The following is a 20,647-nucleotide window of genomic DNA, read 5'->3' as shown; positions in this document are numbered from 1 at the left end:
CACCCTGACAATTTTATTCACTTCTACACAAGAGGCCACAATGTGACATTTTTAGTGTCTGTGTGACATACTTGGGGGCAATGAGACTTATTAAATGTCATTGTGACATACTTAGGGACAATGTGACATACTCAGGGTCAGTGCGACATAACTTAGAGTCAACATATCCAAAGGCTCCAGAGAGATATCAGAAGAAAGTATCTAAGCTCAAAAGATATGACAATAAGTTAAAAATGTGGGTCACAGTGACCTACTGTTTGGGAAGACACATCCTAGTGTTCATCAACTGTTGAAGATTGGGGACCAACAATTCTAAGTGTTAGAAATATGAAGGTAGAAAGTTTTCAAAATGTTATGTCACTATAAAATAAGGAAATTGATAACTTAAATCACTTTGTCTTAGTGAAATCACTGTGCTCAGGCCTGGAGGTTATAAATCTTTTTGAGTAATGTACGCTGTGCTCAAACTTGCACTCCATCTCCAAAACAATAGTCATGCTAAAAAATTCTATAAGTTGTAAATACATGTATTATGTAAATAACATGTTTATGGTATCGGAGAATAGAGCACTCAAGACTTTTATAACATCTAGGCCAGGTGAGCAAATTGAGCAATGGGCCTAATGTTTAACACATCTACCCTTTTTTTTTCTTCCACTTTATGTTAAGTTTGGTTGAAATTGGCTCAGAGAGTCTAAAAGAGAAGTTGAAATATGAGAAGTTAACAGACAGATGAAGGATCACAGGTGATCACAATGAATCCTCAGTTGTAGATTCAGACGAGCTAAATACAAGTCGTTTCAGTTCACCTGCACTTAAAGCTCATCAGCTTTTCTGTTCACCTGTTGTCTGGCATCCAGCAACCTGTCTGTCTGTAAACTTCTCACATGCTTGGCTTATTAACAAGAACTGGGCCAATTTTGACCAAAGTTAGCATACATAGAAGACAGTGACCTTTTGCTGCTGTTGGTGTGATACAGGTTATGTTATGGAAAGGGGTATGTACTCAGTATTATTCTCTATTTATTTTATACCTCTGTGGATCCTTTAGTGTTGTATAATATTCAGGTGAGCATTGGACCTCTTGTTCTCATAGGTGCCAAAGAGAAGAGCTTCTAATAATATTTTCAAGGAATTAATACATTTAATATCATGAAATCATCAATGGAGCTCTACTCTTCCAGAACCCAGATATGAATAATAAATTTCACAAATCTGGAAGCTCTCATGAAAACCTAGCAGTTTGTTTACATAATGATTAAGTGCAGAGATTTTCAAAGAATTTATGCATTTCTAACTAATGCATAAAGCCACCCACCCACCCACAACACCAGAAGATCTGACCTAAGTGTCATAATAATCACAATTTTAGAAAAGGTTTCATTGCTCATCATAAACATACACACAGTGGGTGGTTTGATCGCTAAATCTGAAAAGAAGATGTCAAAGAATGCATTTTCACCATTTAAATAATCAATAGAGCCATACCCTAACACCATAAATCAAGGGCTGTAAATTTCCCAATTTGGAAGAAGCACCCTTGTTCCTCATACATGTCATATACTTGCACTTATTTAAAGTGTCTTCTCAACACCGGGAGCAGAGGAGATTTTACAAAGAATTCATGCAATTTCAATGTTCAAGACCTCACCCTAATACCAGAACCCCAAGACCCAGGGGCCATCAATTTCAAAATTTTGAAAGAAACATCCTTGCTCATGAAGACATTGTGTCCTAAAGTGTCCAAGTGTCCTAAAAACGCAGATTCCAAATGTAAAGGTTCCAGTAATATTGAAATTCTCCCTGTACTATATTAATTTTTGGCACCACTGTAAATGTTCAAACAATGTCAAATAATTATAAATATTATTTAATTTTATAAATTTCCAGACACACATTTTATACCATTTTCTGTAATTTTAAATTTGATGACAGATACATTATTTTTAGAAGTTTCAATCTGACACTTGAAAGTATTTGCAGGCTGTTTTTCTAAAATAAACCTCTGTGTTACAAGCTGTCCCCATGGTTTACACAGAAATTCTTGATGGTCCATTTTATCTGGAACACTGGAAGAAGTTTCAGAATATGGGTCATCTTTTGGGATCTTCTTCTTGAAATATTCACACTTTGTGGCTATCACAACTACACTGAAATCCTTCACAAATTTAGACAACACTTCTGTGACGAGTCTCACATTCCTCTCCTGGGCAGATAGACTTTCTCCACAATTACATTTGTCAATCCAATAAAACGCAGAGATGCTGTCAATCATTATTACAGCTAGATTAGGGTTGCTAAGAATTGTTTGTTCTAGACTATATAGTGTCACAAGTAAGTCAGCACTACTGGAACATCGTATTAATGACAGCTTAGATAAACTCTTTTGAATAAGCATCTCAACATCAGAAGTTGTCTGTTCATGTTGACCAACATTTTTCAGAATCATATTTATCCTACTTTCCATCAGTGTTACAAGTCTAAGAATGCAAAATTTATAATCATTGTCGATGAAAATGACAGTTGCATCCTTTCCATTCAGTGGAATGGATTTCCAAGATTTAGGTAGGATTGTGTGGGCCACAATATTGAGCAGGATTTCTGTTTTGCCTGTTCCTTCCGGTCCATAAAGCTCAATGACATCTTTTGGATTGGGTCCTTCTTTAAATACGGCTGGCAAGACATCAGATATAGAGGGACGGCTCCCAAGTCGTGCTAAAAGCTGGAACAAGAAAATGTCAATTTTAGGCAAACACATTGATTTCTGTAACAGGCAAAAGGGATTTAACCAAGGGGGTCTAGAAATGGTTTGATGGTGTATTGCAGAACAGGCTTGAGATAAATTTATAAATGTATAATTTCCAAGTACATCCTAGGTCTTATCTTGCTTATAGTGAATGATTATCATACAGTTTACACTATAAGAGGACAACCATTTGATTCTGCGTGGATGGGGGGGGACCACGGATTAATTTAAGCTTTGGGGGAAACTACCCTTTCTGGAGAAATTGGGAAAATGTCGTTTGCAGGACAGGCCCTGCTTGGGGGCCAATTGAATTTAAGCATTTTTATGACCATTTAAAGCACATAAAGTAGCAAATTTAAAACCATATTTCTCATTTACTGAAAACGTTTACTTTAAATTCTAAATCTTTATGCAGAAAAAAAATATTTGATGCTTATATTATTGAAAGGGGAATAGTTTACACATCAAAAGGGGAAAATTAGATCTTCAGGGGAAATTTTCGCAAGAAAAACACCAGTAATCGGTAGTAAATATGCCCACGATTAATCCATGGGAACTGGCAGATTTTGGACATTATTTTTGGAAATAATCTGGACAGGAAATAAATATTCTGTCCATGACCAGTGCTATACCTCCCCCAACCTGAATTAAAATTTTGGACTTTTGAGGGTTTTTTTCATTTCTTTGCTTGTCACCCTTTTTTCAGTACAGAAGAAAATAAAAAATCTGCCCTAGATCTTATTGAAAATAAATGATCTGTCCTTCACCAAAATGAATATAAATAATCTGACTTGAAAAAATTGGACAACCCCCCTCCCCGAATCAAATGGTCGTCCACTAATAATACAAATCGAAAAATGCACAAAAACTACGCTGTTTTTTCTACAGATGTACCAGTATCTTTTATGTCTCTCTGCATGCAGGCCCTTGATTGGAAATAAACTATTGCCTATTGGACTATTTTGGATGCAGATCAGTTTGAAACAGGCAGACTACAGAAAGAAGGTAGAGGTTTAGAATGGTTTTTCTCATGGATATAAGCCTTGGTAGCACAGTCGGTAAAGCACCTGACTAGTGATGCAGGGGTTCAAGGTTCGATTCCCTTTCCAAACATATATTTTCTCCTTTCCTGTTATAGATTTGGTGCTGTTGACCACCCCTGGACTTGCAGGTGAGGTTCCTGCCAGGGACAGAAGCTTATAAGAACTTTGGTTGTGTCTTCCTTTCTGAGATTATTAGGCTACATGAAAAGATTTAGGAGCAAGAGGAGTGGGTCAGTGGTATATTTCCAGGCAACTTTTCTAAATCTCACGACCAAAAGGTTTTACTCAAATTATTGCTCACATACAAATTATCATATTAAAATAAGTCCCCTATTATAGATAGGCCCCTAGAGGTTGGTGTAGCAGGAATGGATTTTGTTATATACATTTAATGATTTATGCCTTGTATTTCAGTAATAATATGGGTTGATATTAATGTTTTCATACATGTATGTGTATACTGCCTTATCCCTAATACATTTGTTTATATTTAGCATGTTTACAAACCTTCTCAGGGAAAAGCACATGTTGCTTCCATCAAATCTTTTGGGCTAATGTTTATCTAAATTTTGATTGGCTATTAATCCAAGTTAACCTTTTGGGTGTTACTACATGTAATATCAGTCAAAGTTCATACCCTTTGGGTGCATCCACTAAGATTCTAAGTTGAATTTTCTACTGTTTCCAAAAAGTATAAAAACCTGTGTAACTGCTAGTTTAGTGGGGAATCTTGAAAAGCATTGATTTGCTGTAAGTTCTCTCACTTTTATAGAGGTTTATTAGGTATTTATCAGGTTGCACCCTTAGAAATTATGTTAAGATATTATTAAGTATTTGTACAAAAATTGTCGTCTATAGCTCCTGTTAAATTTATTAGGCCATAAAACTAAAAGCTAGGAGTTAGGTTTTCCATAAATAATGTAAATAAGGGGTTTTCTAAATTACCCCAGGCCTTTTCCCCCGGCTAGGTTGGGCTAGCGTTTCCGTATGCTAGGTTGGGGGGTGATTTTTGCTGGATTTTCAAAACAGGATTTTTTTTCATAAGGCAGAAATTTACAGTTGTTATTTTTTTTTTGATACCATTTTTTTTTGTTTGTCTATAAAAAGGTTAAATAAATTTTGTTGTTTTATATTGAAACTGGTGTTTTCATTACAATTAACAATCACATGTAAACTCCTCGAACATATCATGGTCAGTAACATCATGGACCACCTAGATACTCACAAGATCTTGCATGACGCTCAACACGGATTCAGGAAACGCCGCTCCTGTGAAAGCCAACTTATATCGACAGTACAGGATCTGGCTAAAAACATAGACAACAAGGGACAGACAGATGTTTACTCAATTTTTCTTTTTTCGACAAGGTCCCCCACCAACGCCTCCTGTATAAGTTGAGCTATTACGGGATTCTGCCATCTGCAATGGATAGAGGACTTCCTAAATGGACGCATCCAACAGGTTCTATTAATTTTTTTAACATCAGGTACAGCTGCTGTATAATCTGGAGTACCACAGGGGAGTGTCCTTGGACCACTTCTCTTCCTTCTTTTCATTAATGACCTACCAGACCATGTATCAAAAATTTAAACGGTCCACCTATTTGCAGATGACTGCGCATTATATAGAGACATCAAATATGAGGATGATGTTACACACACAGCTCCAGAAAGATCTAGATGGACTTCAGAAATGGGAGAAAGAATGGATGATGGAATTTCATCCTGGAAAATGTCAGGTCTTACATGTTACCAACAAAAGGAAGGTGGTAAACGTACCATATGTCATTCACGGTCATGTCCTCGAGGTAGTTGAAACAGCTAAATACCTGGGAATCCACCTTCATCAAGGCCTGAAGTGGAATCACCACATTGACACCATTGCAAAGAAGGCAAATTCCACCGTCGCCTTCCTGAGACGCAACTTACACCAGTGTCCATCAGAAACAAAGGCCCTATGTTATCAGACCTTAGTGAGGCCCATCTTGGAATATGGGAGTACCATCTGGGATCCCTACACCAGTGACAGTATTGGCAAACTGGAGATGGTCCAAAGACGAGCTGCCCGCATGGTAACATCCAACTACAGAACAACTAGTAGCGTAACGGACATGCTAAAACAACTGAGATGGACATCTCTTCAGGAACGACGTGGTCAAGCTAAAGCTGTTATGATGTACCGCATAGTGTACCAGCTTATCGACATCCCACCACTCCTCCTGTATCCAGCCACTACAACCAGGGGAAACAGCATGATGTTCCTGATTCCTTACGCCAGAACCTTAGTATACCAAAAATCATTCTTTCCCGATGGTATTCGTGTGTGGAACTCTCTTCCAGCTTCCCTGGTTACTTCCACCTCCCTAGATAGCTTCAAATCGAAGCTATCTAGCCACACCACCAGACCGTAAATACAACCAATCTATTTTTAACTGCACTGTAAATATATTCATTTTAAATTCACCTTGTTTTCCTTAGTGCACCACCACGCGCCAGTACGAAAATATCAGTATCTCTGATTAGTACTATATTGGAAGAAGAAGAAGAGGTGTTGAAATAAGGTACAAACAGGCTCGGAAATAAGACCAAGCAGAATCTCAAATCAAATAAGAACCTGGGAATCAGTATCTCTGATTAGTACTATATTGGAAGAAGAAGAAGAGGTGTTGAAATAAGGTACAAACAGGCTCGGAAATAAGACCAAGCAGAATCTCAAATCAAATAAGAACCTGGGAAATAATTTAATATGAAAATATAGGAGAGTGTTGAAAATATTCTAGAACCACTAATGACAATGGTGTTCTGTAGACATACTCCTATTACATTGGTATATTTTGACTCTATAAGGAGTGATCGCATTAACTAACAAAAAACGAAATAAATTCAAATAGTTCAGATATATATGTTACCAATTCTATAGTAATACCTCGAGGCCTGTCTCGCTTTGCATCTGTAATCTTTATTACATATTGCTGCTGCTTTCAAAATTCCCTCTATTTGGGGTTGTCCTTTTTTAGCAGAACTTTCATAAAATCATTCGTGAATTAAAATAAATAGTTTGGATGTTAAAATTAATTATTCAAATGAATATATCCTCCGTCCAAAAATATACTTAGATCTTCATTACCATCTTTTTTTTAAATTTTATTCTTAAAGAAATAAAGGAACTCCAAATGGAATAAGTTCATGTACAAGTTGACCTGCGACAAATTATTGCGCATGCGTTGAAATGCAGAACATAAACACTGCGAAAAAACTGTGATTGAGAAGAAAATGTGATCATTTGGAAGCTAATGTAGATATGCATAAATTATCTGCTTAAGAATCATTCGAAAGGTGGGTCTGTGAGGTTTTTTGGTAGCAATTGCTATCTTTGCAATGAAATTCTTGCATTTATGTACATTACTCAGCTGTCCTTTGGCCTTGCACATTGCAGAACTTGAAAGGCATGGCAAACCGGACTGCTCTGCATCAGCGCAGACGAAAGCGACCCCAGCCGCCTGTATACAGTGGTATATCTGGATCATATGAAGACAAAGACAGTGATTTTATTTGGTTTGTTTAATGCTCTTCACATGTTTCACATCACTGTCTGGTAGATCTACTTGCAATGTAAATATCTTAGAAGGCAACTCACTGGGCTAAACATACAGGATTAACTACCAGGGATGGGCAGTGCACTATGCAATTTATTATGCAGCTGGTTTTTTATTATGCTATACAATATAACAGACAGATACAAGTGTCCCATATACTTTCAAGGAAAGGATTTGTAAACTAATAATTTTGGTCTAATCTCGGAGAGTTGTCAGACCAAAACTTTTAGTCTCTACAAATCTTGCTAAGATTAACTTAAACTAGAACAGGCTATTTTACTTGTAAATGAATTTGGTGCACAAATTACAGGTCCAAGGCACTCTTTTCTGTAATAAAATTTTCAATCCTTAACAAGTGCTTATGTTACATGTCTACTATGTCAGCATTTGACAGTTCCTTAAAATCTTTATTGTGATTATTTTCATGCTAGTTTAGTTCAGAGTTTATTGGTTGTATCAGTGTTTTCCCTAAAAAGCGGCTACAGGCCAAATTGACCGCTTCAATTGACAAAAATGCCTCTTTGAAATAAAAAATTGTTGTAAGGTCCACAGAGATTCTGTTCATAAACCTCATGCCCTAGCCAGTTACAACTGATCTATATCTCTTTACTTTGAAATAAAGGGAAAACACTGTTGTATTATTTATATATGCAGTAGTTTCATGAATGATTTGTATTGTTTATTCATCTTCACTGGCTCAGCCCTCTCCATATGTCAGGATCTGTATTTTTTTTGTATGTAGATTTATTATGCTTTTCAATGACGAATGAACAACTGCTATTGTAAACTGAGTACCTATCACTTAAGTCCAAGAAAACAAATCCAGCTAATTCTAATATCACTATTCTGTTTACTCAAAATATGAAATATACCTTTTCTGGGTAACTAAGAACAGGCAATAAGTCATTTTATTTTTTTTTCAGTCCAATTTGTTTTAACTTGATAGAAGAAGCACACATGACAAAATGTGGCCACTCTTACTGGTAAGTAGACCAATGTGAAATAACATGTAGTTTCTGTTTTTACTCTCTTCTGTTTATTAATAAATGTAGCTGTATAATGTAAAGTATATGTTCTTTTTCTACCCTTTTTTTTAATTTGCTCTAGTCACAAGTGCATCAAAGAAAGTCTTCAGCAAAGCAACAGATGTCCTAAGTGTACTTATGTTATAGAGGGCATTGACCAGGTCTTTCCAAATTTTATGTGTAAGTGTTGTCCTCTATTTTTGAATGGGGCTAATTTGTATATGGTGTTTTTGAATTTTCTTTATCTAAAAAGAATTTAAAGATCTCTGGATAAACATGCATTGTATACATTGTATATACATGCATATGTCAAAATACTGAAGAATATACTGTATGTATACGTAATAAACTTAAAACAGCAGGCTTATTTGACACAGATAACAATGCGCTTACAGGGTCGACACTAACATTTTTAGGCTTTGGTCCGGCCGGACCAGTGCTTCTTCACTTTTACTAGTCCGCGGGCAATTTTATTAGTCCATCAAAAATAAAAAATAAATAAATAGAATTAATGTTGCAATGTACTTTTTTGAAATAAACAAAGCATTTACATGAAATGTTTATACCAAGAATTCGTTGAAATCGCACAATCAGGAACTACGATCGTATTCCCGATCTCATTCTCATGATTACATCATCTAACATCCGACATCTTTCTTTAATTTATGTGTCATACTAAATCATGATCACTAAAATGTTTAATTTCATACCAATGAGTCCTAAAATTAAGATGGTGTTTTACCTAATTTTTAAGAAGCTAGAAAGCTAAAAATAAATATGGGGTTTTCCAGTGAAAAACATCGGTAAATTCTTTTTTCTCCCAAGAAAACTTTATTAGTCCCTTCGGACTAATTAGCTACAATTTTTATTAGTCCGAATGAAAATGTATTAGTCTGAGACAAATGGACTAACATTAATGTCGAACCCTGGCTTATTCTTGAATACTTAACTCTGTTAAAAATCGTTAAAAATCATTTACCGGTGTAAATACTATGATGTGGTAGTGCTATTGCATGGACACATGTCCATACCGTGTATCATAATGATAGATGTTTTGTCAGTGGTACTCATGAATTTGGACATCTTTGTCCATGCCTAAGTTGCTAAAATATGAAGTCTGCTTTTTTAAGTATACGTGATATATGCTAGTATGAAGAATGATGCTGTTCAATGTTCGTTGAAATAATGTGACAATTTGTCAGAGATTCCTTGTTTTTTTCCCCAACTATAGATAATCTGTATAAGTTAAAGTTAAATTAAAAATTTCAAAAGTTGTTTTATTTGACTTGATTATATTTACAGTAAATGAGTTGGTATTAAAATATCGAGGAAAACAAGAACAAAAGAAGATCAAACTTGAACAAAAGGTTGGTATTTAAAGCAGTCAGTATATTGAAAATCAGTTTAATTTATCCTACTTTTACTATAACAATCAGATTAAGTGATGCTACTTTTACTATAACAATCATATTCAGTAATCCTACTTTTACTATAACAATCAGATTAAGTGATGCTACTTTTACTATAACAATCAAATTCACTAATCCTACTTTTACTATAACAATCTTTTCTTCCCTCCTACAGACGTCCCCCTCCACAGGCTCGGTGGATTTGTTTGATATGCTGACAGAGGAAAACATTGATCTGTGTGATGTAAACAAACTGTTGGAAGTACTTAACATGAAAAAGCAAAAGCTGGAGGGGGTATACATACTTATATCATACATACTTAAACTATATTTTGTGTAAAATTTGTTCATGTTTTGGGGATATTTTTCTCCCCATAAATTTGGTTGTAGACACATACGTGGGTCATTCAAAAAGATCGTAGACTTTTGTCCTAACATTTTTATTTAATATCATTTTATATCCGAATTGGGTACACATATTTTAACAACAAATTCAAATAATTTGTGTAAAAAAATGGAATATATATTCATATCTTTAAAAATTATTAAAGATTTCAAACAGTAAAAACTGGGTCAGGGAGCAATTTCAAAATTGAATAATTTACTAATTTTCACTTTACAGAATCTATAGCCATACCTCTAATAAATGGAGCTGAAAAATAATAAAATTTACATGTTCTAAATTAAGTCTTGCTGTATTACTTAAGATGCTATCAGGTAATGTAATACATGTATATTGCTCCGTTTAAAAGATATCAGTTTCTTAATACATATGGACTTGATTAAAAGAGGCAAAAAACCATGATGTTTTAGCGATAGCAATAACATTTTGCTTTGCATTCGGGAAACTTCTTTAACAAACTTAAAAAATTCTGTATAAACCAGGAAATATATGAAAATAAGCCATGTATTTGTATAAATTGGAAAATACAATTTTTGAGTGGTAGCGAGTTTGAATCCGATGATGGATGGTCCGCAAAGAAACAGGTTATACACTGTAGTTAAAAATCTTGTCAAAAGAGTTAGGAACGTCATTAAACATGATGTGTGCTTCACTGTTATTGAACTAATATAGTTACGCGGTAAACAATTTGAAAACACTGCATGACAATCTAGTTCAAGCTATTTGCACAATTGTAAGCAAACTAGGTATCAACTGTTATGGATACGTTTTTTTGATTGGAGAAGACGCTTCAAAAAAATTAAAAAGCTGAGTAATTTTGAGAAACTTTCTCAATGTTGTATTTGATGTTACAATGTTGGTTAACCATGTTCTGTGGTAACAAAACATGTTGCTTTAAAAATTGTCTTCTGTTTTATCACCCAGGATGTAAAGTTTGCACAGAAATACGTACTTAAAGAGTTTCTGCAAGAAATTAGAAAAAAGAAACAAGGGGTAAGTAATAATTACACCTGGGTGTTTTCCCATTGAATGGTACTAGATAATAAAAAAGAGAGGGTTTTTTTTTAGTTAAATATTACATTCTTGGCTAAATAAGTTGCTTAATTCTGGTAATAATTTATTAATTTTAATCAAAACCAGATCCAATGTTTAGCAGCATTCGATGTCAATTTTCTGTATTTCTTTTGTAGAAACTAGAGCAATTAAAACGAGAAATATCCCTCATTGATGATGATACTGAAAAAGTTGATGTAAGTAGAAATTAAATCTTTCTCTGTTTTATATATTTGTAATAAGTAACCAATTTACCTAAAGCTGCAATAAGAATTTTTGTAACATATCATCTTTTACAGGGAATGCTTTCTGAACACAGAAGGAAATACCCATACATTCCAGTGAGTGTTTAAATGTTTTTTTTTTTAATCAGATATAAAGGTGTCATTTATTCTAGAAGTTTGCTGTTGTGTTAAGTACATTCTGTTATCTAGAAGACAACTAAGTTATAAATTTTATGAGATCTAAGAAAAGTATTTTGCACTGTCTGACAATATTGTACAGTTTTGCTTCCACTGTATAGGTTTTTTTTTTTCAGTTGCCTAAAGGTAGATATGAATAACGGAGATCCTTTAGTTTTTGTATCACTGAAATGGTAAATTTATAATAGCATACATGTTAACTCTACCGATTTAGGCAGGAGTCTACCGCTTTTTCACTTCATCTCCAGCCTACCAATTTTATTTGTAAATCTACCGCTTTTCTACAAAAGATTTGTCAAAAGTATTTTTGGTTTGCTTGGGTATCCATTTTGAAACCTGTCGTCATAAAATCTCGTTAGATATCACATGATTAGACCCCGAAGCACACAATCAGACAACGACAACACCACTAAACTCAGTGATTACATTAGTTACAAAAAATTTCATCCACTTCACTGTCAAGAAAAAGGATATATAGCATTCTAGAATGGGATGAAAATGTTTGACAGTCTATAAAAGGACAGGTGCTCACAATTTTATCAATAGAGTCAGTAGAAATCATTTGATTGACAAAGCCATGAGCTATATTGCATCTCTACTTTCGTTTTGATAATAGCGGGAAATCCAGTTTATTTAACGAAAGATAAGAATTAGTTTTAGATGTGGATTAAGCAGTGTCATCATCTGCTGTGTTTGACAGCTAAATGAACATTCAGAATTATTGCTTCAAGGCTATATCAACAAAGATGACACTTCTAAAGGCTGTTATGCAGTCAATCAAAGCAAAATGATGAGCATGAAAAATATTTATATTTTATAATTTATGGCAAACTTAAAGTGTTTCAATCTACTTCATTGAAGTTAATATTTGAGATTAATTATTCCAGTGGTCATTTAAGGCCCTACTTACATAATTTTAATTGTAAATCCATGTGTAAAACAATGCGCGCATAGGTACCGCTTTTGAGGTCTGAATCTCCCTATTTTTCATCACAGTAGGTTAACATGTATGATAATAGTTATGCAGATTATATTGCTTTAAGCTATTTGTTTCATTGAAGGATCATTTGGTGCCAAATGGATTTGAACCGACCATGAGTACCAGCACTGATTCCGGAAGTCAGGATGGGTTCAATGGCAGCAAAAATGTAAGTTGGTGTAGTATCAACATTTATCCTAGTATCTGAGGTATATTAATTCAGAAAAGCCAAAATAGGTGTGAGCGCATTTTGATTTTGGTTCATCTAATATCTGTATTTAAATATTACTAAATGTAATCAAACAATAGGGATCAAAGGTATATTATATTACACTGAAGTACATTCACAAATTTTATTGAGGTATATAATTTTGAGGAGCATAGGTTCTATGTGTAGGAGTGGGGAAAAGGGTTACAAGGTGTTTTCATAACAAAGAAAAAGTTTTCAGGAGATTATTAAATTTAATACATCTTGTTTTAGGCTGGAAAACCCTGGTTACAAACAACAATGGCATCAAGAAGGAAAAGAGTCAGTCAGCACTTTGAGGATCTGGAGCAATGCTACTTCTCCATAAGACAGAGGGATGAGTATAGTAAGTGTATACAGATAATCTTGAATAACTCTGAATAACATTCATAAGACAGAAAATGAATACAGGAAGTGTGTAAAGATATTCTTGGTAAGTTTTCCATTAAGCAGAGAGATTATATATAGAGCTTTTCTGTGTAACATTTTTTAACTGATCAAAAGTATACGTGTAGCAAGTTAAATAATCCGTAAAACATGAAATTGATAGTTAGGTCTTGATAAAGCCTATGTAGTTTAGATAATATGTTGGATATTCAGGATATTTGAGGTAGTCTAGTTTATTTATCATCAAAAATATCAAACAAATTGTGTTAGTTTTTAAATAAATTCTAGAATGCACAAAATGGGGTAAAAAAAATTTAAAGATAATCTGGTGAGGTGAAAGCATTATATTTGGAAACATAAATTTTGTATGTAAATTTCTATGGAAGCTGTATATTTTGCATTTATAAATGAAGTAAAACTCTTTAACCAACATAAAATTATTACAAATGTTAAGGCATAAGGAAATTGCCATTTTAAAACTGCAAAACAAAGGATGGATTTACAGAGTGATGCCCCTTTTTTTCTAATAGCCCTGTAATTGACTAGCATTTTGAAACCTGAATCTTTAATGAAACCCCATTTCTTCCTTACTTTACTACTGTCTATTGCTGTAGCTTCTATTATTTCTACTAAGATATACTAAATTTACTGTTTTTACTTAAACAATAATTTATGATAAAAGTAAAAGAGAAATGGTTGCAGAATGGCTTCTTGTCATAAAGTACAGTCATATTTAATGTGCCTGTAGTTAGCACCTGTTACAGAAGTTTTTGTCTTTTAACAGATGGAGAGGAGGGACTGGATGAGTTCACAGAATGTCTTTCAAAATTCACCAAATTTAACTCATTTAGATCACTAGCAACATTAAGTTATGCCAGTGATATATACAGTGGTTCCAGTATAGTGTCCAGGTTAGTACATGTTATACAACATGTATATAATTAAATGTTCCAAGTGATGAGTCCGATTTATCTTGGTACAACTTATGTTAACTTCAAAAGATTAAACTAAAATAATTTGATTCTCTTTACTTTTATAGCATAGAATTTGACAGGGATTGTGACTTCTTTGCCATAGCAGGGGTAACCAAGAAAATCAAGGTAAGTGTAAATACATGTATTTTTACATGTACAGGAGTGTCATATATTGTAGATCCCTAAAAATATGCAAGGAAATATTTACCACATTATTTCACAAGAAGCCCTTTTTCTTTAATATAAATTGCTTTTAATTTTATGTATCTATAGTACTGGTACCTTACATTACACGTAGAAACTCTAGATCAATAGTCAAATTATGAATTCGTATTCTTGCCATATGACAACTTTGAGTCATTTTGCAATATTAAGTACTCATGTAAAATAAGGAATGTACAGTAGCAATTTCTTATTGATTTCCCCAACTATACTGCTACATGTGTATTTAATTTTGATACTGTGTTGTACAGGTATTTGAGTATGGGACTGTGATCAAAGATGCAGTTGATATACACTACCCAGTTAATGAAATGATCTGTAATTCTAAAATAAGGTAAGGCAAGGTTTTAAGCTTCTTTAAACCAACTATCATTCATGTCATCTTTTATTCGTGATTCCTCATTTTGAGATCCATTTGCAATGATTAATTTTCCCAACAAAGGAAATTTTCTGTACAAACAAGAAGCAAAATTAGCTTTTTGTGATGTTTTATATTCATGAGTTAAAGCAGGTCTTTAAAGTTGTCTTTAAACTTCCAGGTAGATAAATCATTATCAGTTTAAAATTGATAAATTTTATCGTGGACCAGTGATATAGCTGTTATATATGTCTGTATGTCTGTTTGTAGCTGTGTAACGTGGAGCAGTTATCACAAAAATGTCCTGGCCAGCTCAGATTATGAAGGAACAATTACACTATGGGATGCCTTCACCGGACAAAAATCCAAACTCTTTCAGGTAAATGGAAATATAATCAGTTCACCATATTTGAAGATGTGACATTGAAATTTTTTGTCCTTTTGTTTACTCACAGTAATCTTTTTGTTTTATGTATTTTCTAAGGAACATGAAAAGAGATGTTGGAGTGTAGATTTTAACACAATGGATCCTAAGCTACTGGCCTCAGGTTCAGATGATGCTAAAGGTAGAGTATATAAGAATGTATTTATTCCCTTTTGATAAATAATACATAAAATGTATAAGGTAAAACATCACTAGGTTTATTTACATGTATATTGATATATTGTAGTGAAGCTGTGGTCAACTAATGTAGAAAACTCTATTGCCTGTCTGGAGGCTAAAGCTAATGTGTGTTGTGTCAAGTTTAACCCAGAGAGCAGATATCACCTTGCATTTGGTTCTGCTGGTAAGATTAAGATTACATCAAATTTATTGTTTATCAAATACATGTACATTAAATCTTGTGTTCTGTGAATTGTCTTTATGTTACAAGAACAAAAGACGATTAGAGAGTCTTTTCTGATCAAATTCTGTTATCATCAGTCTGTCTATCTTCAATTGATTTATTTTCAAAATTTTTAACATCTCCTTAATTCCCAGAGATCCAAATATCAAATATTAGGAATTCTTAGCCACTGGATATTTTTTCTGCTCATCGTTTAGTTATTTTCTGTATTTTAGATCATTTTGTTCACTACTATGATCTGAGGAATACAAAAGAGGCTGTGATGGTATTTAAAGGTCACAGAAAAGCGGTGTCGTATACAAAATTCCTCAATACCACAGAAATTGTATCAGCGTAAGTACAAATAGGTACATATATATGTAATAACAGAGGAATATTTAACAAATTCTCATTCTGACTTAAAGCTATGTAAATGTGCAGTATTTCAGCATGTTCATGTACATCTGAATATGTTATTTCTCCAAAGTTACTTCCCTTTGATTGTTGATATGATGTGGGCATTTGTTTTTTCAATTTACAGATCTACAGACAGTCAGCTTAAACTGTGGAACATAAATAAACCAAATTGTCTGAGAACATTCAAAGGACATATCAATGAGAAGAACTTTGTTGGTTTAGCTACAGATGGGGATTATATAGCCTGTGGTAGGTCTCAGTCAGTTCTCTGTATTTTGTTATTTTGATTATTTTACATGTATAGAGATGTACGAGTGTATTACTTAATTTTAATGATGTCATTGACTTTTTTGTTTAGGAAGTGAAAACAATTCTTTGTATGTGTACTACAAAGGGCTTTCAAAACAATTGATGACATTTAAATTTGATACAGTCCGAAGTGTGCTGGTGAGTAAATGTATATAAAAACAATTCAAAATGAAGATGCATTTTGTTCTGATAAATCTTTACAAATATAATACTGCATATTAAAACTAAAACAAACAGCTCTGTGGACTAGACCTTTGTTAGTTTGAAATACTGTAAACACAATTTCTTAATATATTTTAGCTCACCCGAGACAAACTCAAGTGATCTTTTCTGATCAAAATTGTCTACCCAGCTGTCAGTCTGAACGTTAACTTCTCACATTTCATCTCCTCTTCCCAAACCAATGGACCAAATTCAACCAAACTTTGCAAAAAGCATCTCTGGATAAAGGGAAATAAATATTGTTAAAATGATTAACCACAACTTTTAAAGAGAGATAATCAATAAAATAGATTGGATACATATCTTCTCAAGAACCACTGGGGCCTGGGCCACAAAAGAAAAAATCTAAGTTTTCACATCCTGACAAAATATTATTTCACTTTTGTAAATTATGCCCCCTTGGTGGAACAAGAAAAGAGATTAAAGTTTTTACCCTGATTAGTGGTAATGATATACAAACGTCCTCATTAAGTGAAGATTTAATTTTGTTGAAAACAAGGTTTTGGGTATGGGTACATCTAAGTCCACTTTTCTGCAAAAGAGCAAGGTCAAGGTAAAAGTAGCATTGTGGCCCATGGGCATCTTGTCTTACAAAGAATCATCTAGGGAAATGTTTTCTTAGAATTCTGGTGGACTGGCCCGTTTTCTGGCTTTGATGTCATTTTCTTAGATTAATATATTAATTTTTTATTAGATTTAATATTGAAGTGAAAATTAAACTTAAAATTGCTGTATTTGTAGCAGGAGAAAGACAAGAAGGAGGATGAAGTGAATGAGTTTGTGAGTGCTGTAGCCTGGAGACCTGTAAGTACACAAGTACTGGCAATCTTAGAGAGGGAAGGCTGTGGAGGGGGGGGAGAGGGAGGGAGAGAATGAGTTTGTGAGTGCTGTAGCCTGGAGACCTGTAAGTACACAAGTACCGGCAGACTTAGGGGGGGGGGGGCAAAAAGAGGATGAGGGGAAAAACCTGTAACTAGACAAACACTAGTGGGTTAAGGAGGGGGGGGGGGCTGGAGAGGGATCTCTCTTGATGTATTTATTTTAGAGTGATATTCATCAAATATACTTTACCTTAAGTTTATAATATTTATCATTCTCTATCTTACAGAGTTTTTTTTTGTTTTTTTCAGGGATCTAATGTGATAGTAGCGGCAAATAGTCAAGGAACAGTCAAGGTTTGTGTTTTCTCTCATATAATCAAAAAATATGGAAGCAAACGTACTTATGCAAGATAAAAAGCTGACAGTTATTGTTGTTTTGTAGGTGCTGGAGTTGATATAGATGAGATGTGTCAAGATGTGTGGTTTGTTTTTCTCAGATGAATGCTTCGGACTGTCAAAATGGCATCAACTTTGTGATAAACAGCAATACTGGCAATGCAAACATTCATTTTCATAAATATGATGTTATCCAAATTGTTTGAGCACAATATCATAAGCAATCGTAATGTGTAGTACTAAATATTGGGATATAGAATGTAATGTTCTTATTTTTTTCTGAGAGTAGAAGGAACTTTTTCTATTTTTTCACACCTCGGCAATCTTATTTCTTTAAATGATGTGGATTTTGTGCCCCCAGACACCCACAGTTGTTAGTGTTCAGATAGCAGGGTGTGTGGTCCCTCAGTTAGCCATACTCAATGACAAATGAAATTAACTTTATATGACCAAGCTTGAGCAGATGTAAACAAATAGTGCTGAAACCCCCTAAACTCACATTCAATTCATTATTCTGTATTTGTTTTTCTAGGTTTGTAGACATAAGATTTGTTAATTACTTGTTAAAACAGATTTTATGTGCATAAAATTAAAGTCAAAGTAAGAAAAGCTCATGAGGAGTACACCAACAAAACCATTTGAGCACTGAAGTGAAATGTTTTTCTTTTTTATTTGTTATCTTTTTCCTTATACTGAGATGATAAGTATTAAAATATTGTTTATTATATCATAATTGTTCAATATCTAACGGATCATACAGTTGCTCATTATATCGTCCAACCATCTGTACAATTTAGACTGATAGAACATTTTTCATTTGTCCGATTTTCAGGAGTTGGAATGTCTACCTCTTTTTTGTTTTTGTTTGATTTTTCCTTGAATATTCTTGAATCAATTTTTAGCAATGTTACTAACCTTTGTACATTATTTGTTAATATCCTTAATATATATACTATTTACAGATGTTTCTCAAGAAATTTTTATTTGTGCTGTCTAACAGCAAGCAAGATTACAGCAATGATGAAGCTTAATGTAGTGGTAGATGTGATTGATTGGGTTAATAATTCAGTGGCAGTCAATATTAATGCTGATTGATTTATTTATTACCAGATATTGATTAATGTCTGTTGTCCCGTGGTTGTAACCTTATTACCTCTGTTTTCTCCGTGATAGCCCAGATCAAGCTTTGTGTGAGGGTTTTTATATGTAAGAGTTTGCTTCCTTCATTTATAGACCAGCTGTCCCCTAGACATCTATTTAATATTTTAAAAGTCAAGTTATAGTTCAGGATGAGGAAAGCAGAATATTGTGTGTTATCATTTTAACATAAAAGTCAATATTTTAAGAGAATAGTATGAACAAAGTCCACCAGTTTCTTTGCATCAATTTTATTAAATAAGTATTCCTTGAATTCTTGTTTTCTTGAGGGGGGTGGAGACTTCAGAAATACTTTTCTGGTTCTGAAGCTTTATATTGTAATTTTAAAAAGCTGTATGTTTATTACGTTTAATTGTTAATCTGCAGGTATATGGTATGTTTTACATGTATTCAGTATGTATGGTTGTGTCTTTATATATAGTCAGAACTGTATTGCACAAAGTCTTTTCTTAAGAAGGTAGTCAATTTATACATATTTAGTAGATCAAGTATTTTTCCTTTGTGCCAGTTCACTTTAAGATTAGAAACTTGAGATTTTTAAAATTTCTCTCTTTTTTCCATCAATAATGTGTCATCTGTACTGTAGATCACTACATGTATTTGACACATTATTTTCGCAAGACAGCAAGCTGGTATTTATAAGGGAGACAAAATTTTCACGAGCTGTTGTGATTATTGTATATAATACTTAGCAATACAATTATATGCGAGAATAAAACTTTCACAAGCAGTCTTGTGTAATTATGCGAAAATAAAGTTCTCACAAATAAAAAGTAATTTACAGTACTTAAGGAAATGTTAAATTTTGAAAAAGTGGCTAACTTTTGATATATTGATGATGGTTATGCTTTACTGTAGAATAGAGTTACATTGTAGGCTTATATTTCATGGCTTTTAAACTATTTTGAGAATTTTCCTGTCTCAGAAACCTATTTGCCATTGCACTGCAACTGAAAACTGCTGTCCAGGGCACATTAGTTGCTAAAATTGAAAACCTTTTGAAAAGATGGGGGGAGGTGTGGGGGAATAGTTTCACATTATAATTTGGAAATTTATCCTGTACTAGTGTGCTAATTGACTTTTTTCAGCATAAATGTAATTTATTCTTCACAGGTTTTGCTATAGTGGTTTAATAGTGTAAGCAAGCAATTTTCAGGATTTTTATCTATTTCTTTATTAAGTTGAGGTGGTTTTTGAGGGGAGAGGAAGGGGGCAGTCTTCAGAATTTCTGAGTATTGAATAGGGTTAATGTTGCAAATAAACACTTGTTTTATATTTAGCTTTCAATTTATTTGTTCCCTTAGTTACACCTAGTGAGATAGCAATGTTGTGACTGATTACAGCTGTGTTCAGAATTACGGAATAACTACCTGTACAGTTCTCTTGATTTTGTGTTTGAAAGAGATTTTTTGACAGAGCTGCTGTTGTTAATATCTCAAACACATCTACAATATTGTGTCATATTCTTACTGCACAAAATTTTTCTATAGATCCACTGTATGGAAGTGTTTGAGCTTATATGATAAATTGTCAAGTTTATTTGTGAGTCACATAGAAAATATAAAGTGTGTGTAAAAGACATGATTTTTTGTGTGTAAAAGTTCATGTGTTATTGTTTGTCAGGTCGTAAGTC

General features: G+C 33.6%; 3 protein-coding genes across 4 annotated transcripts in view; 2 read left to right on the top strand and 1 right to left on the bottom strand.

The window, feature by feature from the left end:
- Positions 1-1,876: 1,876 nt before the first annotated feature.
- On the bottom strand, positions 1,877-6,817 carry LOC134244029 (DNA repair protein XRCC2-like). Its single transcript, XM_062726282.1, has 2 exons — positions 6,716-6,817; positions 1,877-2,722 (listed from the first exon to the last, which is right to left on the bottom strand). Exons 1-2 carry the CDS (start codon positions 6,737-6,739, stop codon positions 1,877-1,879), a joined length of 870 nt encoding a protein of 289 aa, XP_062582266.1. The 5' UTR covers positions 6,740-6,817.
- Positions 6,818-7,237: 420 nt separating this feature from the next.
- Positions 7,238-18,289, top strand: LOC134244017 (E3 ubiquitin-protein ligase COP1-like). The gene is made up of 21 exons (XM_062726269.1): positions 7,238-7,344; positions 8,493-8,590; positions 9,713-9,777; positions 9,995-10,114; positions 11,147-11,215; positions 11,413-11,472; positions 11,575-11,616; positions 12,759-12,845; positions 13,158-13,269; positions 14,095-14,221; positions 14,350-14,410; positions 14,758-14,840; positions 15,135-15,243; positions 15,349-15,430; positions 15,536-15,652; positions 15,928-16,045; positions 16,233-16,357; positions 16,467-16,555; positions 17,381-17,443; positions 17,770-17,814; positions 18,218-18,289. Exons 1-21 carry the CDS (start codon positions 7,238-7,240, stop codon positions 18,287-18,289), a joined length of 1,851 nt encoding a protein of 616 aa, XP_062582253.1.
- The window catches only part of LOC134244056 (uncharacterized), a 54,838-nt gene continuing 51,701 nt past the window's right edge, over positions 17,511-20,647 (top strand). For both annotated transcript variants that reach the window (XM_062726324.1, XM_062726323.1), the window contains exons 1-3: positions 17,511-17,543; positions 17,770-17,814; positions 17,903-20,386. The gene's annotated coding sequence lies outside the window, so the exon portion shown is untranslated. The remainder of the gene's footprint in view (positions 17,544-17,769; positions 17,815-17,902; positions 20,387-20,647) is intronic.

This window comes from Saccostrea cucullata, unplaced genomic scaffold, assembly GCF_032062105.1.
Source record: "Saccostrea cucullata isolate Sc308-1 unplaced genomic scaffold, CSIRO_AGI_Scuc_v1 ctg108, whole genome shotgun sequence".
Classification (NCBI taxonomy): domain Eukaryota; kingdom Metazoa; phylum Mollusca; class Bivalvia; order Ostreida; family Ostreidae; genus Saccostrea; species Saccostrea cuccullata.
This window is presented reverse-complemented; position numbering and strand designations above follow the sequence as displayed.